This window comes from Drosophila ficusphila, unplaced genomic scaffold, assembly GCF_018152265.1.
Source record: "Drosophila ficusphila isolate 14025-0441.05 unplaced genomic scaffold, ASM1815226v1 contig_198, whole genome shotgun sequence".
Taxonomy (NCBI): domain Eukaryota; kingdom Metazoa; phylum Arthropoda; class Insecta; order Diptera; family Drosophilidae; genus Drosophila; species Drosophila ficusphila.
Window position 1 is genome coordinate 10749952 of NW_025064092.1, and position 24128 is coordinate 10774079.

Genomic DNA, 24128 nt, shown 5'->3' on the forward strand with positions numbered 1-24128 from the left:
TTTTATTTACACGAAGGGGGAGCAAAAACAGGATCAGCGAAAAGCGAGGGCATCCTCAAATCACTCAAATTGAAACTGCAGGCATCTGCAGATGCAGATAAGTCAGCAAAGGTTTGCTGGAGTGACCAAGAATCGAAAGGGATTCCCCTGCGACCGCAGGACCCTCCTCCTTTGGCCTCCGCAAGGACATATCCTTGAAGCAAAACTTTTGCCTCGCCCCAAAATCCATTTAGAAACTCCCACCACACACTTTTTAATGGCATTGCTCAAGGAAGCAGAAGAGGACGACAAAAGGGCGGAAAGAATTACGCAGGAGCATATGAAGAATTTAATTAAAGTTCATTTGCCCTGAGTCTTGGAGGGTCTTCGAGGATAGGAACGCGGGGAAGTGCCATATCCGGCTCAAGTAATTGTCTCCAGCCCCCCCCCCGACAGCCACGCCTCCTTTGGGGTGACCCATTAACACGCGTTCCAGAGACTCCGCATGAGAGCTTTCATATCGATTGTTATCGATTTTCAATAAGCACTGATGGCAACTGTACCTCTTCTTCTTCAACTGTCAAAGATATTGTGCGACTAAAACAAACTAAATTAATAGGATACTTTACGCAGGTAGCGAGTGGCAATTGTTTATAAGTGTGCAAAGCTTTTAAGAACCCCTCTCAATATGGTAAACACTCTTCAAGCCAAGTGAAGGTACTATCTCCCCGACTATCCCGACTTTTGTCAGCTACTTATGAGCAATTAGAGTAGACAAGGCGGCTTAATCCTCTCCAGATGCTATCGATTAATCCGGCCCAACTCCCCGCTTCTTTATCGGGCTTTTCCCTGCCCGATGCACTTAATTAAAACGTCTCAGGACTCAGTCACCCCATCACTTTAAGTTATTTCGATACGCATCCTGGCAGGAGTCGATGGCATAAGTTCCCTGTCCCTCGCATCGCCGCTAATGTCCTGGTAAAAGGGAAAGGTTGGTGCAGAGAAATCTTTTGCTGGCAAAAAGTTTAAATTGCATGTCTATCAGTGAGGTGGTGTGCGTGTGTATGTGTGTGTGTGTGCTGCCAGCACCTTGTCGCTGTCAACATTTTTCCTCTCACCCTTTCTTTTTTTTTTATTTGGCCAAATTGCGCATACGCCCCATGTGGCGGCAAATGCGCTCGCTTCTGTTTGTAATTTATGCACGTAAGTCACGCCCTCCGGCGCCCCTTTCCCCCGCTTCTGCCACCCACCGCCCACTTTCCCACTGCAGTTTCGACTGAACACATTCATTGACACCACCAAGGAGAAAAAAAGAGGAGGAAAAGCGTGGCGAGATAATGAGAAAAACGTAACAAGAAAGCAAAGCGAAGCAAAGAAATTCGAAATACGACTTCACACAAAGAAGAAAATCGGAGAATCGCTGAATTGGGGGAAGGGGAAAAGGGGGAGGGGGTGGGAAAGCTGATTTAATGAACTAGGTAGCCCACCCTTTTCACCCGCTTTTCACTCGCTTTCCACTTGCCACCTCCTTCCGCCATTCAATCATGGCATTTATCTGGTGAATGTGCACCTAAGCCCTGTGTGTGTGCGATTTAGTGGGTGTTTGAGTGTGTGCGAGTGAGTGTTTGAGTGTTTGAGTGTGTGTGTAAGTGAGTTCTCGAGTGGAGGGCGAGTGTGCGAGTGCCGAAACCCTTTGGTAATGAGTGTGCCAAATGCTCCGACGCCTTAAATCGACGCTTATCAATGCCACTGCGATTCATTTTGCAGCTCAGTCTCAGATTTTGGGTGAGTCAGTCTGATCCTCTTCCGGTTCTCCACCGCCTCATCGCTTACCCAGCTCACCCAGCTCACCCAGCTTACCCAGTTGTTGTGGTCGCAATTATCCTGTATGCCGTAGTTCAAAGCGGTTGAGGGGCGGCACTAGACCTAATCGCAAATGGGTCAACATCGAATGCACTGCGGACTGCCGTTTTCAATGGGCAATCAATCAGCGGGAAAACGATGCCGATTTGTAAAACGAGGGCTAAAGCTCCTACGGAGCTCACACACAGGGAATATACTATATATGGTAGGGTTGGAATCACAGAATATCTGATTGCAAAACATATTGGCACAGTAAATGAATAAAGAAAATCCCTTCTGAGAAGCAGAACACTGCAGTTAAGCGATATTTATTAGGTTTTTCAGGCAAAGTGCCGTAGGAACAAGTATCTGATGGTAAAGTCTGTTCTCCGAGCTGATTAAGACACAACCTAGGGGTGTGAGTGTGTAACGTATGTCAGTCCGATAAAACGATGCCGTAAGGTGTTCTCTTCGCAACGGGAAGCTGATATGTTCCCACCTTAGAACATAAACTACATCGTTATTTGCCATAGTTTGCAGGAGAAGCTGAGTGCTGAGACCTGTTGTTCTGTTCTGAAAGCAGAGACGTTCTGCTGGAAGGTTCTGGAAGGAAGACACATGTACAATCCCATCTTGAATGCCACTGGATCCTGGATGACGGATCCACATCGCTCCCCCTGAACTCCTCAATCCGCAAAGAGAGGAAATTCCATTCTGAAGGGCATAAATTATGCACACAAATTTGTTGCTGGCTGGCTGCGCCATTGTTGTTGTTGTTCTTGTTGTTGTTGTTGTTCCTATTGCCGCTCCAAGCTTGGTTATTAAATACCGGATAACACACGCAGCGCGGCAGGACGAAGGGCGAAAGTAAGGAGGATGCAGGACCTGCTCCTCCGATGATTAAGTATCTTTTTCGGCTAGGTAAGATACAAAATATCCGAGAATCTTCTTCATTTGCCTGCGTGTGCCAGAGTGTGTGTATCTTCTGTGTGGCAGCAAATTGAAAAAGCTTTCCGTTTGGCTTACGCTCGTGCGATTAAAATGAATGCGAGCCAAAGGAGTTAAGGGCGCAGAAGAGGGCGTGGCATTGGGGGGGCCATGGGAAGATGGCAAGTGGAATTAGTCGCTGTCAGTCGGAGCGTGTCGGGGCGAAAACTTTTCTCCTTACCGGCCCTCCATCCGCCTCCCCATCCCCGTCCATATCCTCCATCCTGCCGCCCCTTCTCCGATTTCCATCAGCTGCGAAGCCATTAGCTCCAAGTGTTGTCGAAGTCGCCATCTTGAAACACGCACGAGTCCCGCCCCCCGCACCACGCCCACCGCCCCCGCTTCCTGCTGGCTGCCATCGCCTGAGCTTCCAATTTCAATTTGTTTTCGAGGCCAGGCCAAAAGTTATGCCAAAAAGTATGCAAGCATAATACACATGCAACCAATGCACGGAGAAAAATCAGTGGGACCTATCTCACATTTCGATTTAAAACTCCATTTAAATGAAGCGTACATTTTGGAAATATTTTTGACAATTTTTGCTCTCAATCCTTATTTAAATTTTGAGCAAAAGGAACAAGGATTCGTTTCCAGTGCACACATGCATGGGCAGCAAAGGATATTCGCTGGCTGCTCTTGGCAGGAGTCACTTAATTAGTTTTCACAGTTAATTGAATTGCAATGGCCGCCCAAAAGAATGCAGAACTCCATCTTCTGCTCCTCTCACTCTTCTTCTTTCCCCTTTTTCCGGCAGGATTTCCCCCAGCTTTCCATATTCCTTCGCTTTTGCTGTGCGCCAGCAGCTCGCCTGCTATAATTTGTTGATTAGGTTTTTGTTTCGCCAGCTTTATTGCATTCTGGCCAAACAATTTCACCCCTACGCCCCCTCCCCTTCCGAAATGTTTTGTGGCCAACTGTACTTAGTTGAGCACAGCTGTCTGTCTCTGTCTCTGTCTCTGTTTCTGTCTCGGTCAATTTATTCGCAGCTGTCTCTTTCAGTTGTGCACTTTTCGGCCTTGTTTCGGCGGCTTTTTGTGTAAAATTAATCATATTTATTATCGAACGAACGCTTAAGCCTCAGCAATTTGTGGCCAGGATTAAAATGTTGTTAGCCAGCATTTTCATTATGGCTGCAGCGCAGCTATTTGCACACATACAGGCACACATACACACACATACATGCATATATATATATAGTATGTGGTTGGACGTTTGCTGCTTCTTTCTGCCCAGCTGATCCCGCTTGTAAGCGCATTAATGTTGCGTAATTTTTGTTGATTGCTTTGCTGATTCAGCGTTAATTTTTCAGTTAACTTCGTTGAGCGTTGGTTGGGTGGGCTTCGCATTTCCCATTTCCCATTTCCCTTATCCGAATTTCGGTTTCGGCGCTTTTCCGCCAGGCGGAAAGTTGGGCGTACGTTGAACTAGTGGATAATTTAGTTGATTGCCCTAATTGCGGAATGGTGGCAGAGTTTTTGGAAATCGAACGAATCGGGATTCCCAGTTTAATTTTATTTCGCGCAATTAAGCAGTGAATATTGTGTATCAATTTAATGCAAATAATATGCACAGAACATGTAGGTAATACTGGTTGCAAGAAGTGATTTCGTTCGATGCCCAAATGAACTTCATCGGCAAATGTCCATCAGTCCATTAGGCAGAAAGTGTAGCTCACTAAAGCACATTAAGTAATTTCTCCCGACTCTTATCTTTACCTTTTTTGTCTTTCTGCCTGTCCACTTTCCTTCATGAATCATGCCCTTTTTTTTGTAGGAGAAATAGGCATCGATTAACTACATCAGGCCATAACAAATGAGTTTTCAATTGTCATCTTGGGCCATTAAACGCACTCCCACCCAGTTTCCCTGCCCGTTTTGCAGCTCGCACTCAATTAGCTGAATAAAAAACCGAAGTGAAATGAGATGAAGTGAAATGAAATGAAATGAAACGAGTGGCAGAAGGACTTGCAGCAAATCGACGAATAATGAACCGCACAAGAGAGACATTCAATGGGGCAAAAGGAGCAGGAGTGACCCAAATTATTTTGGGTGCTCGAGAACGAGAGGGAGCAGTTGGAAATCGAAATCGAAATCGGAATCGGAACCGGGATCCGAATCAAACATTATGCAAAGAAAATGCAGAACGCAAAACGCAGAACGCAAAACGAATCGAAGCATCGCTGTGAGGCAAACTTGAGTAATTTCATTTCGGGGGCCAAAAGTTGTATAATTGAAGAGCTCCTGCAGGAGATAGCTTTGCCAAATCAATTAGGTGGGCGGTGTTGTGGGTGGGGATAGGGATCCAAATTGGCCAAATGCAGTTTCCGATAAAAGTGCAGGAAAAAAGAAATCGAAATTGAAAATGCCATTGCAGGATGATGAACTGCTGCAAACTGTAACAACTTCTGCTTCGCAATCGCGATGCTGATAGTTTAGTTACTTCTGAACGGAGGGTTTGTTAATAAATACCGATGAACCCTACTTTCTGCATTAACAGATTCCCTTCTGCCCTGCTTTGATGCCAAACTCAAATGGGGAATAGAAAAAACATACATTTTATTTTGGGATCTGCGAAGATTCACTTTGCAGGGTGCAACCCTTGAGCCAAAAAACTTTCCAATACTTATTCTGGGGAAGCATTTGAAACGCTTTCGAAAGAGTAAAGTTTATCAAATTAATTCGGCATAGGGACGACGACTGTGGGTGAGTTTAACGATGGTAACGATGATGATGACGTTGTCGATGAGCATTCGCTGGCACTCGAATCCAGTTGAGTTGCGTTGAGTTTTAGGTCGGGGCTTTCCCCGCCTTTGGCCTGCATCCTGGGGCATCCTGTCGCCCGCAAACGTAATTAAAAGTGCTTTCAGCAGCATCAATTAGAAAGTACAGTGCGCACACACACACACACACACACACACTCACCCACGTAGGGATGGAAAAAATAAACGAGAGATACACAGACACAGAGACACGGGAAAGTTGTCTTGGAAAAATTGTGTTGCATACTTGCAGGCACTTTTCACAAAATTAATTTCAATTTGCATGCGTGTGTGTGTGTGTGGGTGCGAGTGTGTGCTTGAATGTTGGTGAGGGAGTGCTGTCAAAGCATCCGATTTACCTGCGAGTGCGAGCAGGAGAGCCAGCTGCCAGAGTGAGCGAGACGGAGAGAGAGTGACAGAAATGAAGATGAAATGAAGAAATGTTTACTGGCTGCCAAAAAGTTTTGGCCAAAAAGTTTTCAAGCTTCAGTCTTCGCTTCTTTCGATCTGCACTGATGTGTGTGCGTGTGTGTGTGTGTGCGAGTGAAATTAAACGCACACATATGTATGCCTCGACACACACACACACTTGGGCACGTTTCAGGCTTGAAGCGGAAAAGTAGGAAAGGCTGGGAGCGAAGTGTGTGTAGGTGGAGGGGAGGGGGAGGGGGAGGGGGAAAGCAGGCCAGGCGAACAAAATTTCATGCATCACCCCCCTAAAACCCCACCCCCTTCTGAAAATCCCCACCACGCCCCTGTTTGCTGAGTCATCATCAACAAAACAGCAACAACAAGGCTTTTTGACACTCGAAATTGAGCCACAAACAAACGAGAAACGAGGAACGGAGAACGAGAAACGAGCAAAAAAAAAAAAAGAAACGGTAAACCCGGACACACATACACACACACTACTCTACTACAGACAAAAAGAGGAGATTCATGAAAAAAAAAGTTAAATGGCAAACAGCGAAAATGCACAAAAGACAGCAGCGAACGTAGAAAACTCATAAATAATAGCCCTGTCTCAGTGTGTGTGTTTTTGTGTGTTTGTGTTTGTGTGCGAGTGTTCGCCAATGGCTTCCAAAAAAACGAAAAACAAAAAAAAACAAAACAAAAAAAAAGCGAAGATGGTCGCGAGTGTGAAAGGGAAGAAAAGCGATTTCATTTCCCAACTTTGACTTACTTCAAGCGGCACGCTACTTAGGTCCCCCCTTCCACCCCCCTTCCACAACCTTGCAGAACCAGCCCCCGCCATCCATGACCTGACACGCCCCCTTCTAGATCCTAAAAGCCCTAGCTTGTGGCTATTTTTCACAATTTGTTTTTGTTTTCCTTGCTGCTTTTTCATCTGCACTTGCTACGTGTTTGGTTGCCACCGTTGGTGGGTTCTAGCCCTCTTCCCCCTCTCCCCCCTTGGCACACCACCCATGCCCATTCCTTTGGCTGGGCTGCTGGTCGGCAAATTTAACATGCAAAGCATAATTTGAATGCCCCGAACCCCGTGACTCTGCAAAAACAGTGTGGTTCGTAATTGTCAGGCCATTAGAATATCAGAAAGTCCAGATACCGAAGCATATAGTTGGCGGTTGGTTTTTCCTGAATATATAGTATACTGTTTCCAAAATAAGCAATCGTAGAAAAGCAAACCAAACTTGTGGATGCAGCAATTCCACCGTAGACTAGTAAATGTGCACCGAAACTTGTGGAGGAATTTAGGTCATCAGAATTTTCTCGCAACACATCCTACACCCACGAAACGCACTGTAATTATCCCGTCGATCAGGGCAAAGCATTTGTTATTCTTTCGCCTGTCGGCGACTGCCGAAAAAAAAAAAAAAAAAGAAGCAGCAAAAAAAAAAAAAAAAAAAAAAAAGGAAAAGGGACTTCCAAACAGAAGAAAAAACATTTTACGTTTTATTTTGCATTAAAATTCTATTTGTCTCCAACTCGCATTAAGCATCACGGGCAAAGCGATGGAATGAGAACTTTTTACGTGTGTTATTATAACGCAATTTTCCTTTGTTTGCTTCGCTTGCCGCTTTCCTTCGCTTTTCCCTTTTCCCTTCCCCCTTCCCCACTCTACATCCCCATGTCCCCACATCCCTACCGCCCACTCGCTGGCCGGCTTTTCCAACTTTGGCCGCTCTTGAGTGTCCCGCTCGGGCGAAATTAAAATATCATAAATTTGAGTTAATTACGGTCGAGTAAACATTAACATAATTGTGTTTCTGTCGTCTCTGGTCGGTCGGCTGGTTGGTCTCTTCCTCTTCTCCCTTCTTGGCCATTATAAGTAGCCCCTGAAGTACTTATTGGCCGGCTTGCTTTGCTCTTGCCTTTCTACTCTCCCATCTCCACTCTCCACTCTCCACTCTGCACTTTCTACTTTCTACTTTTGGCAGGGCCACGCCCCCTTGTCGCCTGAGTGGGCGGGGAATGACTTAAGTTTTTTAAATCGAAAGTTGGAATTGACTGCGGTCTTAATATCCCGCAATTTCTATGGCATTTCTGGAGGAGCAACAGCGGCAAGAGCTTTTCCGCTTGGTTACACAAAGTAGTTAATACTTGTCCCAAGTTTTCCGTTCCTCAACTCGGAGCAAGCAAGCAAATAATGTATACAGAGGTTAAATAGTTAAATAGTGCAAATTATCTAGTTTTAAGTAAGTCATGTAATGAGAAAATAGCTCTGCTTGAGTTAAATCTAAATATGTAGTATAAAGTCAATCTTAACTGGGTTCTAGTCTCCCTAGGATTCATTATCCTCCTCCTGATGATAATCGCTGTGCGGAGATAAATACGATCGGTGTGGAAAATACGCGTTCGTTGGAATCTCAGAGCTACTCGATCTCCCCCTTGACTTCTCCCAAATGATTTCCTCTGGCAATTTCGTGTTGCAGAAGTCGTGTTTTCGTGTTTTACCACCGAGTTCCATCTCATTTCCGGTGCCTCATTTCCTGCCACAGTGCATCCCGGTCTCGGTGCCGATCGAAACTTCAATTACTTGGCGAGTTCATGAGTTGCCAGGAGTTTCATAAGGGAGTGCACCGCTTGGGTTGACTCTCCGCCCAGCAGGTTAATCAATGGCTTTCCACTGTTTCACTGTTTTGCCACGCCCGCCCGCCGCCCGCCGCCCGCCGCCCCTCATCTGTTCCCGATTAAGCGTGTTTTTCCGCTCCTTTTGGCCGGGCAACAAGCAAAAACCTGTCGCTCACACACACACACAACGGGCCACGCCTCTTTTTCTGGGGGCGGGTAAAGGCACACACATGCGTGCATTTGATTACAATTTGTCGCCCTTTCAGCTTGTTCAGCAAACAGTGCGGATGAAAGTGGAATTGGGTGGAGGGGAAAAGTGGGAAAGCGGGAAAGTGGGAAAGCGGGAAAGTGGGAAAGGGGGAAAGTGGGAAATGGGGCTCTGTCACCATGATTGCCTTTCAACGGAGCGCGCGGATGAAGAGGAAGTGCGACGACAGTGGCAGACGGAAGCTGGGGCGGAACTGGTCGGTCGGTCGGTGGGCGTGGCCGCAAGTGGCAGCGCTTTGGCTGTTGCACTCGCCACTCGCCACTCGACCATCGGCCATGCAACCCATTTGCTCCCTCTTGCCCCGTTCGCCCCTGGAAAACACCTCCCCATCAACACCCGGCAATTTCCCTTTGTCACCTGTCACTTTGGCGGCTTCTGATTTCCACCAACTGCGACTCCGAGTCCGCACTGCATTCTTCGGTCGTTTTGGCCAGGTCTTCGGCTCCATTTTGGCCAGGTCTCGACTCTTGAGTTTGCTGAGATTGTCATTTTCGAACAGGAAATACGTTTCGACCACAAGACCACTCTGCACTGGCCTGCTGGCCTGCTGGACTCTTTCAGGACCCTTAGGTTTTTGAGTTTGAGTGCCTCATGGGTGGTGGCTTCATCAATGTTTTTGTTGCCACTTGAAATTTCCATGTTTTCGCAATGTTTTTCATGTGATTAATGTGGCACTTCCGCTCCGAGTGGAGGGATTAAGTTGCTTGAACTGTGTTTAATGGCCGCTGCTCCTGTCTATCCTCATTATTTGTGGCTCGGCCGAAAGAGGATATTCCGCATAATTGTCGCAGGACATGCACTCCAAACACACACACACATACACACTTACACATACAGGCAGACATGCACATACTTTCTCTCCAGGGAGAATACCTTTTTCAGCCCCGCAACGCCGTCGTTGTTACAAATTTGTCTTTGTGTTTTTGTTTGCACATTGCACGTTGCCATGGCTAGCGACATTATTATTGCCCCCCTCCCCCACCCCCTTTCGAGCCAACCCCTCCCCCAGCCACCTTAAATCCCGCCCATTTTGTTTGGCATATGCCATTGTTGGTGTTAGTGTAAATAACAACAACAGCAACAACAACAACAACACCAAGTGCAATCCCGACTCTTGCAAAAGCCAAACAAAATCTGCATAAACAAACACATACACAACACACATAAACAAACACATACACACACAGCACACAAACACATAGAGAAACACACTGTTGCAAAAGGGCATTGGCCAAGCGAAATGTGTGTGCTGGTTGCTTTTGGTTGAATTATTAGATTGCCTGGAAAAATTGCTTTGGCCCGCCGCCTCTGTCACCGGACTTTTCCCTTCAGCTTTCCCAGTCAGTATTCCCAGTCAGTTTTCCCTTCGTTTTTCACCACATTTCCCCTTCCAGCTGAGCGGCGGCGGCGGCTACGGCAAACTGACAAACAAAAGCTGAGCCGAGCTGCGTTGGCGCCTTTTTGCCAACTTAATTACTTTTGAAATAGTTGAGCGCACACAAACACATCGCTCGCTCGACTGACAAGCGGTGGGGCGAAGAAAATTCACCAGCAGCAGCAGCAGGGGGCGTGGCTGGGTGGCTGGGCTGGAAAATGGAAAATGGAAAACGGCCGCCTGTGGGTATAATGCATATTTCAGCTGCTGCCTTGGCAACCGGAAGTCGGCTTTAATGAAGTTTTACAAGTATCCGTTACTTGCGAGTGGATACTCAATGCACTTCGGACCATTTCGCATGTGTGTGTGTGTGTATCTGTGTGCTTGTGTGTGTGTGCGTATTCCCAGTGCTTCCGATCAATAATTATTTCGGAGAGCTGCTTTATGTATTTATGAATGCATTAGGGCGTCATTAAAACAAGTGCCCGGCAACGGGCAAAGTTTTCCGTTTAATCACTTTGCAACATTTGTCCGTTGGCTGAGTTTTCCCCTCTCGCTGGGATAAATGCATTTCAATTTCGTTTCCCATTTCTGTTTCTAACAATGGAAAACTTTTTAAGTGCTACCTGCATTTCATACATGAAACGAGTATGCATTTTTGTCAGGTTTTTTACATTTTCGTGATCGTCTGAAAGACGTGCACTGTAATATCCTCAGTTTTAACAAGCTCTATTAAGTCTTCAGGCAACTTGCAACTCGCAACTCGACTTCTGAGGGATCATTTTTCAGGCAAGTGCCTGAATGAGTTGGTGAATCAATGACTGCACTCGCTGGATTCCCCGAATCACTTGCCTTTCAGCCCAACGCACACGCGGAAAAACAAAAAGTGGGCGGAAGGGGAAAAAGGGGAAAAAGCGGAGCGGAAAAGTCTGCTCCACTTTGATTGTAAGCGCGCGCGCGAAAAAAAAAAAACATTGAAACAAAACCTGGGACTTAAGCCGCTGGATTTTAGCTAGCTGAAAGGAAAAGGACAGATCAGGGAAACTCCCATTGTTGCTGGTCATAATTGGAGAATGGAAATCTCGGGCCGCCGAGCAACTCGCTTTGATTGCAATCAGCGCCGCCATTGTTTCACAATTCTGCCACGCCCCTCGTTTCTCTCCCATTTCGCATTTCCCCTTTCCCCCATCGCCTATATATCCCGCTCCCTATTCGCTGTGATTCTCCAATTGTCTATGGTGATTATCCCTTTGATGATTTTCGCAGCACTGTGTCAAGTGGCGAGTGGCCGCACTGAGCAAAAAACCATTGAAAAACACGTAAAATATTAAAATTTCTATATAAAAAGAATTAATTTGTGCAGAATTAATTTGTGATTTGTGTAAATATATTGCATATAAGCAGTGTGAATTGAATTCGGAACCCCGGAATACTAAACAAAGTAAAAAGTTTGAACAAAGGCTATCCTTTATCTATATCGTTTCTCCTGATCAAAGTTCTTTCCTCCTCTTTCTCTCTCTCTTTCTCTCTGTGCACTTTCTATCCTTTCGCACTTTCGCCACAATGGCGTCAATCAATCAATGTATCAATTGATATCGTTATGCATAATTTGCCCGGACATTCATCATCGTTGTGGGCCGGCAGTCGGCCACATGGCTGCCCCTGTCATGTGGTAATGAAGCATTTAAGCAATCGCCTGGACTCAGCACTTGCCACGCCCCCACCCAGCCAGCCGCCTTGCTCTCTTCACGCCCCCTAATGACGGCCATTAATTGTTCTTTGGCTGCAGGCTGCCGGCTGCCGGCTTCACCTTCCCGCTTCTCTGTCTCCCGTCTCTTTCTCTTAATCTGTCTCTATCTCGCTCTTACATTCACCCAGTATCTGCCAAACGATGTGGCATCATTTTTTATAGCTTTGTCACGGGATCGGGATCGGGTGGGGTAGGGTAGGGTGAAGGGGGAGGCTTAGAAATGTGGGCTGTGCCTGTACAATGTGGCGTATGATTAATGTGCCTGGGCATGTCTTTGTCTGCTGTTTGCCGCTGTCTTGTCTTTGGCTTTGTTGATGCCTTTGCCTCTGCCTCTGCCTCGTTCTTTATATCACACAGACAGAAACAACAAAACACTTGTACCACACACACACATACACCCCCATCGCACAATCTACACACACACTCTCGGATGTCAGGCATTACGCATACGCATTGTTGGCATTGCCAAAATGAGAAAATGTTCGGAATATCTCCTTTTCTCTGTGACAATGACAACTTGTTACTTTCGGACCAGAGAGAAGGATAGTCAATTGACCGCCAGAAATTGCAAACTAACCGCTGATCTCCCCTTTCTAATCTTTCTTCTTTACTTTGGTTTTCAGGCCGCCTCGCCGCGATGGGAGCCCCAGATTGCCGTTCTCTGCGAGGCCGGACAAATCTATCAGCCGCAGTATCTCTCGGAGGAGGGACGCTGGGTGACGGACCTCAGCAAGAAGACAACCGGCGCCACATGTTTGCGTGATAAAATGGATTTGCTTGATTACTGCAAGAAGGTAAGTGTGTGAGCTTTCTGCTTTTTGCTGCCCCTCTTTTTTATTTCTGCTCTCGCATTTGATTGAATTGAATTGCTGCTGCTGCAGGGGGGGACCAAAGCCAAAGAGAAGCCGCATGAAAAATTGCAATTTCCATTGCACTTTGCATATGGAAAAGTTGCTCGGCCGCTTCTTTTGCCTCGTTGAGATTGCGCATACGCCATGTGGTCAATGGGGTTGGGGTTGGGGTTGGGATTGCTGAATTGGGTGATGGGGGGGGGGTAGAAATGTAATTTTATGGCCCTGGCTAACGCTCGACTGAGCCTCTAGAATGCAGCAGTCGACGAACTACTGGGTGCCATACAAAATACAAAATAAAAAACAAGAAAAGAAATCAAAAGAAAAGAAAAGAAAAGAAAGGAAAAGCGAATAAAACCTCGGCAAAAGAAAACCAATAAATCAAAAGCAGCCACCGAGCGAATGGGAAAAGGGAGCGAGGCTCGAGCTATATGCTCCTGCTATATGGCATCAACAATTTAATTTTCGCTGCGTTGAAAGCGTTTACATTGAGACAACATTAAACGACACTTAATTAATTTTCCATTAATTTTCGCTTTTTGCATTCTGCGGGACTTCCCCCATCCCCCAACCCCGTTTTCCGTTTTCCATTCCCGTCTGCATCACCATCTTCATCCCCATCCCCATCCCTTTTTGCATCTGTGTATGAGTGTGTGTGTGTGTGTGCATGGATCCCGTATCGGTGGCATGGCGTCCTGTCCTTGCCGTCGCCGTCATAAATTGGCATTCCATAGTCAACATTTTGTCCTCCGTTCCATTTCCTTTAACTTTTTAATTAAATTTTCCTTTTGCCAAGCGCGAGTCGCTCGCTGGCTAATGTGAGCTTCATCTCCTGCTCCTCTGCTGCTTTGCTGCTCTGCTGCTCCCTGGATTCCCTGCTGGATTCTTGTTGTTGCATCATCATCAGCCTCGTCAAATGTTCAATAATAGTTCATAAATATTGACATTGCATTGGCCCCCAGTTTTTCCCTCCCTTCCCGCGAGCAAAATGTATTGGGAGCGACATGTGGCAGGGCGAGTGAAATCAGATCACAGCCAACAGCCAACAGCCAACAGCTGTCCATGTGTTTGCGTTTGTTTTCGCCCTGCGCGCCCGCGGGGGCGGAAAAAGTGTATGGCAGCTCGGATTGGGAGCAGCTTAAATAAATCCGATTGCAGCTTTTATTTCAAATTTAAAGAGCCAGAATATTAATCACGACATGGACACCACACCACACCGCTCAGCTCAAGGAGTCGGAGGGAAATCGGTCTGCGCCATCGGTTTGTAATAAAATTACACCGCTTTGATGTTCATTCTGAGCACTTGGGCTTATTGGATTAGGATTTGATTTGCCCCTGAATGGAACTGGGTGAAACTGAGTGGCGAGCTAAGTACAAATACGCGCGATAAGGTAAAGGAATGCTCTGCCAGAAAAAGCAACAAAAACTGCTTTAAACTTCTTGATTTAACTTCGGGAAATTCTTTGACCCGTCTATATGTCGAATTATGTTATTATAACCTTATAAAGGTTGGCCTTCAAAGATCTTGTTAATATTGTTGCTTCGGGTATAATAAATGATGCATAAACCTGCAGTCTGGAGTGTGCTGGAGTCGCAGTTCAATTGTGGCGCCGTCGAGCTGTTTGCTCAGCCAGTGTCATGTGTTTGAGATGTGGTTTAAGGCCAGGTCGAGTGGGGTCAGGTCAGGAGTTGGAAGGGAGCCGAGACCCTTCTGCCTTTGCCCACTCATCGCCGGCGTCATTACGATCATCTGTATGCAAATAATGAGCCCGGCAAGCTGTCAAAACTGTCGCATTTGATGCTGACATGCAAATTTCACCCTCCCGAAACTCCTCCCAGAATTGCGATTCCGATTCTGATTCTGGTTCTGAATCGAGTCCTCGGCTGTCGCCTGCAGTTGCTGTGTTGCCGCAGCATAAATCGAAATAACACACACACACTCCGCACACACCGCACCGCACCCACACACACACACACACACACACACACACACATGTATGATGTATGTAAATGACAAATATTGTATTGGTTTTTCATTTGCATTTTGTTTTCTCGTTTCGTTTCGTTCCATTTCATTTCATTCGGTTTTTCTTTGGTCGCCTTTTTTTTGTGTGTGTGTGTGTGTGTGTGTGTGTGTGTGTTTTTTTGTTGCTTTTTTGTGGTTTTTTTTTTTTTTTTTTTTTTTTTTTTTTGTACTCTTTGTGTTTGTGTGCTCACGTTGATATTTTATGTAATTCTCGCTGGCGCATTTATTCGATGTCGCCTTTTTCTGCTGCCGCTCACACATTTTATAATTATGGTAATTTATTTATTATGCTTAATTTACGTCGGTGGCAATGTTTTTGATGTTTCTGCCCCCGTTCGGGCCGCAGGCCCCACTGAGTATAAAATCCAATAAAATCGTAATTAAGCTAAAGAGCCCGCAGCCGAACGAACGAATCGAATGGATGGATGGACGGACGGACGGACGTGTGTGTGTGTGTGTGTGTGTGTTCGCAGTGTCGTTCGTTCGTTCGTTCGTTGGCTTTAAGATGGCTTAGTCGGGGCCACAGGGCGTATGCGTAATCCCAGGTGAGGGCGCCTTTTAATAAGGCATTTGTGTCTGTTTAGCTCCGAATGGCAAGCGAACGAATTAATTATGATTTAACTAAGTTGAGAGTCCACCTACATAAACATGAATTCGAGCTCTTGGTGCTGCGATTTGAGTTACTACGGTTCACACGGCGTATACGTGACGTTGGCTAGCTGACCAAAAAGGGCAGCTGACCACGCCCACCACCATCTACTTCAGCTGCACGCAATTTCCATCCGCCCTGATGGCTCGAAAATCCTTCAAACCTGCGCTGGTCAGGAGAGGCCACCACTAACGAAGGACCCACCCACTTCTCGTGCCGCAGCAAAGGGAAATCTTTTGGGGGGCAAAACCCAGAGCTCGTTGCCCGTTGCTCGTTGCTCGTCGCTGGGAATTCAAAACCCAAAAACGCCACCCAACCCCCTCCATTAATGTCAAGCCCCAGTGGGCGTGGCCTTAACGAGGGCGGCACGGGGGGATTCGCACCTTAAACATTTCGCTCCCCCGCAATTTCGGCTATTTGCATGCAGTTTTTGCACTCACTTGATTCCGCAGCTCTTCGCTCTGCGCAAATAAATCACGCCAACACTTTTCCACCCGACGACCATTTCTGCGTTCTGTTTGGCTTCACCTTGACGCTGGCCGCGAAAGAAATTAATTAAAAGCGCTTTATTGTCCTTTTGTCCGGCTGCCCAGCTGCCCGACTGCCAACCTCCAACTGCCAACTGCCAACTGCCAACTGCCCGCGCCAACATGTTTATATTTATTTATATCATTTTTTCCCAATTTGCCGCCGCCGCCCTGCGCTGCGTTGTTTTGGTTTTGTTTCATTTGGTTGAGAGGAAGCCAACCCCCGTCGGATTCCGCTTGCTCTGCAATTCAAATGGAAATTAATTAATTTGGCTCTGTTTGCGCTGCGGTGTCAGGCTTCAAAATGTTGACCCATCTGCTCGTAGCGGAGCAGTTGAGTTACATGTGCCTTCCGATGGGTTTCAAGTTTCCCCGAAATTCGGCGAAGTCCTCGTATAATAATGATAAATGGGCGATGAGTGGCCGTCTTTCAAAAATACTCCACTGCACTTTGCAGGCATAAATCGCAGCCAAATTCAATTAACTACACTCAATTCGATCCGAGAGGGGCAAAGGGACTTGGATTTGGGTTTTAGTTTGGGTTGAGGTTGGGGTCGGGGGACCTGTAAGCTCATTTAATGGAAAATCTCATTAGGTGACTGGACGGGGGCCACGCAACCGCGGACCAGAACGTTAATTAGGAAGGCTTGTAATTGAATATCCCCAAAAGCGTTTCCCCAGAGTACCATGTGTGTGTGTGTGTGTGTGTGTGTGTGTGTCTGTGTGTGTGTCGGTGGCCTCTCCTTTGCCTGGATAATCAAGGACCCTTTGCCGTGTCCGTTTCCATTTCTTGCACTGATTCTGCCGCATCATCCTGCGCTGATCGCTCAATTAAGAGGAGTGTTTGACGCTCCTCCCTCTTCCCCGCACTTCTCACCCCGCCCCTTCACTTCCGGCTCAATCGATTACGGCCAACTATGCGCTAATTATGCCCTGTCAGCCCCTCAGTCGCATCCGCTTCAAGTGCCAACTCGGCGGCCAAACGGGTTTCCACTCGGAAAAAAGCCAGCCAACTTATTGCAAAAAGATAACCACACTTGAAATCCGTTTTATTTGATGTGCAAGGAAAAGTGTTCCTAAGAACATAGCCAGCTGGTTCTGTAACCTCTTCAAGAACTGTTTTATTTTTTCAACAATATGATCCCACTTTTTGCGAGTGTAGCGGAGTCGTGGAATTATATATATATATAGACACGTCGCTTTAAGAGCTGCACAAACACACCGCAGCGAGTCAATTGCACAGTGGCTGTTGTTGTTTGTGCATAATTGCACCGTTTGAAATAGTTTGCGCATCATTTGAGCCACAGAGGCGCCCCTTGTAATTGCCACTGACCCATCCGCATCCGCATCCGCTTCTGCATCCGCTTCTGCATCCGCTTCTGCATCCGCATCCTCATCCTCATCCTCATTTTGATGTGATGATGCCACTGACAGGTGAACAGATTGGCCACTCACCGTTGAAGGACATGAACGAAACGAAACTATATTTACGAGACCCTCCATAATGGCATCGCATTGAAGCTCACTGAGCTGGCAAAAAGTAGTTTAGTCGCTAAATAGTTTAGCCTTCCTTCCCTTCAGTCCTTCAACCCCCCCCCCCCTCCCTCATATCACTTGTGATATGGCTAAATATAGTTGGCCGACCCAAACGAATACACACACTCGCCCAGATAAAAGAGACACACAACAAATGGGCTCGTTTTCGCCAGCTAAGCCGCTCGCTTAAATGCCTGCAAAATTGCACCGCCCAGCGAAGAGGCTCTGGGGTCCACTGGTGGGTGGTTGGGTGGTTTCACTGGGTGGTTGGGTGGCTGGGTGGTTTGGGGGCTCCTAATTCAATTGTTTGTAATGCTGCTGGACATTTAGAGTTAAATGCTTGCTTACACATAATGCCCATTAAAGGTGATGTATGTGCGGCCCGTTTGGGGATGCTGAGCCCCCAGGCCACCACTGTGTTTTTAGGTGTGGGGGCGGTGGTCCGGTGGTTTTCGGGCGGCATTCGGGTGGCATTCGCCGTACGGTTGGCTGGCTATGCGAAACTTGCCAGATTGTGGTGCGCTGGCATGTGGTCGAGCCGTTTTGCAGCGCCGCCAAAATGGGCATGTATAACATCGCTGGGCTATTATGTTACAACTGAAACCGAAACAACGGAGCTCCGGCTAAGAATCCGCCTAATTGAGGGTTTAACTGGTGAGGTTACTGCTTATTGGATCTTCTCAACCGAGCATCGACTCAAGAGTTAGAATTTCTCAGTAAGTTCAACTACAACGACTCAACACTCAACATTTTCGAGTGATCTCTGATTGCGAAAGCTTTGGTTTTGTTGCCACTTTTCTCCGAAAATTCGGTTTGCTTGTCCAAATTATTTTCCCTGAGCTCTGAGCGCATTTATAGACAAGTGGGTAATCCTTTTTGCATGAAGATAATTGAGCTAGTTTTTCTTACAAGAGCTTCTGCGGTTAGTTATTATCCCCTGGAAACGCAACCGCACTTTTGCAACGAACTTCCACTGCAGGCTCCTAATTATTATTTCCCCACTTCTGCGAGATTGCCAGGGAGGAATCGGCTAATCAGTTAACTCACCATCGCAACCGATTTTGCCCTCTAACTTGGCTGTGACTGTGGCATCAGCATCAGCAGTTGTCGGTGGGAGCTGCTGCTCCATAATCAAATGAGCAGCGCAGACAAAGCCGCCGGAATCCGATTGAGCAATCGAGGCAGTCCGTGTGCCACGATGCCACCGTGCCACAGTGCCACCGTGCCACATCGGTCGCCATAGAGCCTTGGAGTCGTAATTACATGGCATTACCGTTCGGTGCGTATCAGCTCATCCCGTAATGGTGAACAGAAGCCTCTGGGTGGGTCAGCCATGGACTTTAAACACACATGTGGACACGCCATCGCAGCCCTTTCCCTTTCCCTTTCCCTCTCTATCTCTCTCTTTCTCTTTCTCTTTCTATATATATAAAGGTAGATATCTGTGTACGTATACCTTATACTCGGATGGCACCTTGAATTGTGTTTGCTCTCTGGCCATTTGACTGAAAGGACAAAAGCCAGGGAAAAACGGAAAAGCCGCAGGACCAGTCGGCCCAACAATAACACAGCGCTTGGCCTTTTTGGCCCTAATGCCCCCGTTAGTGTTTGTGTTCTCTGCCTCTGCCACTGCCACTGCCTCTTCCTCCCATCCTCTTCTTCTGCCTCTGTTTCTGTTTCAGTTTCAGTTTCGCTCTGCACCGTACAACGGGGCGTATGGGAAATTATTTTTACAATTTCAATGTCAACATGTTGGGCGAAGGCCGAGTGCTGTTGGGGTTCCGTCATTGAATGGCTGAGCTTGAAGTTAACTAAAAATACGTGAGCATGTTGGCGGGCATTAAGAATGCTCCTCCTACGTAGAATCATACGCCGCGTGAGCGTTCAAGTTACGTATACGCAGTGTGGAACGAAACGAAACGAAACGAAACGAAACGGAACGGAATGCCGGGGCGCGGCGTAGTGTGGCGTGTGGCGAAACTTAAATGGAAACAAGGCAAACAACACAAGGCAAGGATGCGGGAAAATGCAAATAGAAAGTTGCCACAAAATGATTTGCCATGGCACGCACCGTCGCAGCGAACAAAACGCAAGGGGGATTTGCCGAGGGGCAAGAAAAAAAAAAAGAAAGGAAAACAAAGAAAACAGGAAAGAGGAAAAAGGAAAGCGCAAAGCGCAAAGAGAAAAAAAACTGAAACGCAACTCGGCTTGAAGGAGCGAAACACCATGTCAGTGGCACATTAAAAAATCATTTTCAATAACGCGCTCCACTGCCAGGTGTGTCCCCCCCCCCTTTGAACCCCCGCTGGCAACTCAATTGTTTGCATTTTGCATGCATTGACAGAGGGAGGCACAGGGGACCTGGCCACGCCCCCCGCCCCTTTGGATAGCCAGGATACAGATGTTTATGCGGATGTTCGGCACTGTCGAGCACTTGAGCACTTGCCACTGCGGCTTGCTCCTCTTAACTGGATTTGTTTGGCCTACGCTCGGGCACCTTGATCGACATGAAAAAACATGCAGCACCCAACCGAAAAAAAAACAAAACAAATCAAGACAAGACAAGTCAAGACACGACAAAACAAAACAAAAGATCGGGCTCATGAATAAAGCCTTAATAATGGGATGCAGTGTGTGTTTGCCATTTTGCAAGCTGTTCAAATTGGATTTGCCATAAATAAGGCAAATGTCTGTGAGCCACGGGATTTGCGTTAAAGCCAAACCAATAAATCAATGGTGGGCAAATCCATATGGCCAATTGGCCAGCGGATTCACACTTTAAAGGGCTGGCCGACTGCTCGCGTTACCATTTTGTACAGCAATTAACAAAGCCAGCAACTTTTTTCACAGCCCATTAGCGGCCAACAATTCGTTCGATAAGCCAATCCAATTACAATACTGTTTAACAATGTTTTCCCTTTTGTAATTTGGTAATTTTAGCCGTGCAGGCAAACCGTTTGGCCAGTTAGTAATGCAGTTGAATTGGAATTTAAGTAAGCCCATTGCATTCGCACAGCGAACTGTTCAAATTGCAAAGCGTTTCAATAATTCTGTCGCCTGGAGTTATGCAAAGTTTCCTTATGCAAACGCACATTGATTACCGTGCATCGGAATATATATTTATCACTCTACTGGCAATAATAACATGAATTATATGGTGATAAAAAAAAAGGATTCCCCATAAATCAAGCGTTAATAGAACTTTCGAGTAGATTACAAAACATTTCAGTTGATGCGGTTGGCAGAGCAATGTGTTCAACTACGCAAAAAAAAAGAACGCGGCAACAAAAATAGAAAATAACAATGCGGGGAACGAATCTGAAGGACAACGATAAACGATAACGATAACCATAACAATGTAACCATGGCAAACGACATTAATGTCCGCGTATTGAGACCCGTCTAATTGCATTGCTCAAGGATTCTCGTGAAGCGTGTGAACAACAACAATGGCGTCGTGTCCTGTAATCCCATGCGTGTGTATATATGTGTGTGTGTGTGTGTGAGTGAGTAGAACAATGGCGAAATGTCAAGTTTAATTGTTTGTCTGTCATTAGCGTCACACACACACACACACACGTTCGTATTCACCCACTGAAGCGATGCAGCGATGCATGGTTTTTTTGCTCCCTGCTAATTTTATACAATTAAATTTGCTTGCTACTGTGTAAGCAAAGGGAGCTTGGGGGCGGTGGGCTGTGGGCGCTGGGCGGAGGGCGGAGGGCGTGGTGGGTATTTTCCCCGAAACAAAAGAATCAAATGCTGTTACAATAACTTGCGCCGTGCTTATTTGCGGCAAACTCTCTCAAGCGAGCCACTTAAACAGCCTCACGCTCGGCTGAATATGTTTTGATTAAGCCAAGTATAACGAACACATTTCAGCCAGGACGACGGGCGGCGGCCTGAGTCCTGCGTCCCGAGTCCTGCGAAAGTGAGTCTCACTTTCCGCAGCCGACTGTAGCCTACTGGCTACTGGATGGATGGATGGTGTGTGGTGTGCGCTGTGTGTATACTGTACATGGGTGTGTGTATCCCGGGGCACGTTTATATACTCCATCGACCGCTCTGGTCAGGCACTGGGCCGTGTGAATGACATGACGTCGTCGGAAGGGAGAGAAGGACCTCCCCATCCCCATCACCATCCCCATTCCCATCGCAGTTCCAATCCCAGAACCTGCAGCAATCCCTATCCCAATCCCACGCCCATTCCCGTTCGCACCTCGGCTCGCCCTCGAATTATGTTCGTTTCTTTATTTTTAAAGTGCTGTGTGGGTGAGCTTGGTCCTTCGAGCCGTGCGGCTTACAGGCTTTGGCCTGTATCGAGTCGAGTTTCAGTCTAGTCGCTGGCACGCACGCAACTCCCAAAAACAAAACAAAACTTTAATACGAAAACATAACCTGGGGCACAGTGGATCACCTGCGGGTCTCTCAGTTATTATTCTCTAAGCTTATTTTTAGTAACCAGTGTTGTTTTAAGATCTACAAAGTTTTTATTCGGGTCAACCTAACCTGCTAACCAAATGCCAAAGGCCTGAGTAATTAAGTTGAATACAACCTGTTGTTTTAATGGTTTCACGTTTTCATTAGTTATAGAAAGTTATCTTTCTAAATGTATAAGCTAGGATTTAACCTACATTTTTGAAAGCCAAGTATTCGTAAGAGGATAACACTTTGATGATCTTGAACCGCATTAATTATCCCTTTTTCGGCACACTTTACTTGGCTTGAGAAGCAATGTGTGGAGTGGAGGCGACTTCCTGGTGTCCGTCTGTCGTACACTTGTTATACTGTCAATGCAGTCCAGAGTGCAAAGTGCAGAGTCGAAAGTCCAAAGTCCGGCGACCGTCCACTGTGCCATTATGGGCTTATACACTGGCAGCATATGGAATGACCACAGCACAAGGCCTTCTGCCCAAAGACTGGGGTTTATTTTCTGTTTGTCGGGGAAAGTCCGGCAGTCCGGCAGTCGGGAGTCCAGTCGATCCGAGAATCCAGTGGGAGGTTCGGGGGTTCGGGGCTTCGGGTTGGCAGAGAGTGTATGAAGTAGAGGGCCTTTGGGGTTTTGGTTTTCAGTTTGACTTGACATGCATCAGCATCATTATTTTGTGCTTTTAATGTTTTATTTAGCCTGGTTGCCGACAGCCATACGCAGTGTGGGCCCAAAAAGGGGGAGGCGGAGTATGGTGTGTGTATATGGTGTGTGTGTGTGGGAGTGTGGGAGTGTGGGTGCTGTCTGACCGCCTGTGAGCGCTGCCTACGTGCCGTTTGCACTCATTTCTTGCCAGCCTTTCATCTTTCCTCTCGCTCTTCCTCCGCTCTACCCCTCTCGTTCCCTCTCGTTCGAGTGTAGGCGTGTGTGTGTGTGCGCCATTTGCAACCAAGCACTCAAACAACATTTAAAAAGGCCTCATTTTCATGAGCTGTTGTGTGTTTGTATGGCTGTGTGGGTGTGTGTGTGTGTGTGTGTGTGTGCCATGATGACGATGGCGAGGATGAAGATGGGGATCCAGTGGATGAGGAGTGTGTGCCACTCGGCACATAATTGTTTGAAACAAATGTAGTGCGCACACACACACAAGCACCCAACCAGCAGAAGGCACACACACACACACACATGGCTGAACGTGCACTCACACAGACATGCGGGATATTTTATTAGGCCATTCAGTTAGTCAGTCATTTAGTCAGTCAATCAAACCGGGCAGGCAATTAAAGTTTCACTGCCCATTGTCGGAAGGCAGGGCAAAAGAACAAGAGCGACTGCAACAAAAAGAGCAGAGGGAGATAGAAAGATACGGAAAGAAAGAGATGGAGGGAGGGAGAGGGAGAGCGAGAGAGAGAGATAAACACATCAAATGGGCTGGCAAACAAGGCCTGGGTTCAAAAGGGTATCGGGAAAGCTGGGAAAGCTGGGAGCGGCCCGAACCTGGGGAAATGAAATCCTTTCAGATAAATGAAATTCCCCAGAATCGCCCCCAATGAGAACTTGATTAATAATGAATTGAACGGCACGGCCGGAATTTAAAATCCCTCTCACTAACTGGGTGGCGGGCGGTCAGGCAGTTTAACTGTTACATCACCCTTTTGGTTTAGTGGGTAACTAGTGAATAACTAGTTGCACTCACTTTGTGCTGGTAAAAACATTTCATGGATTGGAGGGAAAAGGAAATGGACTAACTAAGAGTTATGGGGACTAACTTAATATCGTCTTGTAAGCATACATTATTTCGACTGTTATTCATGAAACAAGAACTAATAAATATTTCCTCTAACCAACTATTTCCTCTTCTTTTTCATAGGCCTATCCCAACCGAGACATAACCAACATCGTCGAGTCATCCCACTACCAGAAGATCGGTGGTTGGTGTCGTCAGGGTGCTTTGAATGCGGCAAAGTGCAAGGGCTCCCACCGCTGGATCAAGCCGTTCCGCTGCCTTGGTGAGTACTCAATCCCAGTCCCAGAAACATCATCCCATTTGCTGGGACAGCTTAACAAGAGGACCAACCAACTGATCCGCTCTCCTGTTCTACCGCCATCCATCCAATC

At 46.8% G+C, this 24128-nt stretch overlaps 1 protein-coding gene across 9 annotated transcripts in view; it reads left to right on the forward strand.

Moving 5' to 3' along the window:
• The window catches only part of LOC108092845 (amyloid-beta-like protein), a 49944-nt gene that overhangs the window by 19971 nt on the left and 5845 nt on the right, over positions 1-24128 (forward strand). For all 9 annotated transcript variants that reach the window (XM_017192658.2, XM_017192664.2, XM_017192661.2 and 6 more), the window contains exons 3-4: positions 12616-12786; positions 23881-24019. In XM_017192658.2, coding sequence (XP_017048147.1) covers positions 12616-12786; positions 23881-24019 — 310 coding nt within the window. The remainder of the gene's footprint in view (positions 1-12615; positions 12787-23880; positions 24020-24128) is intronic.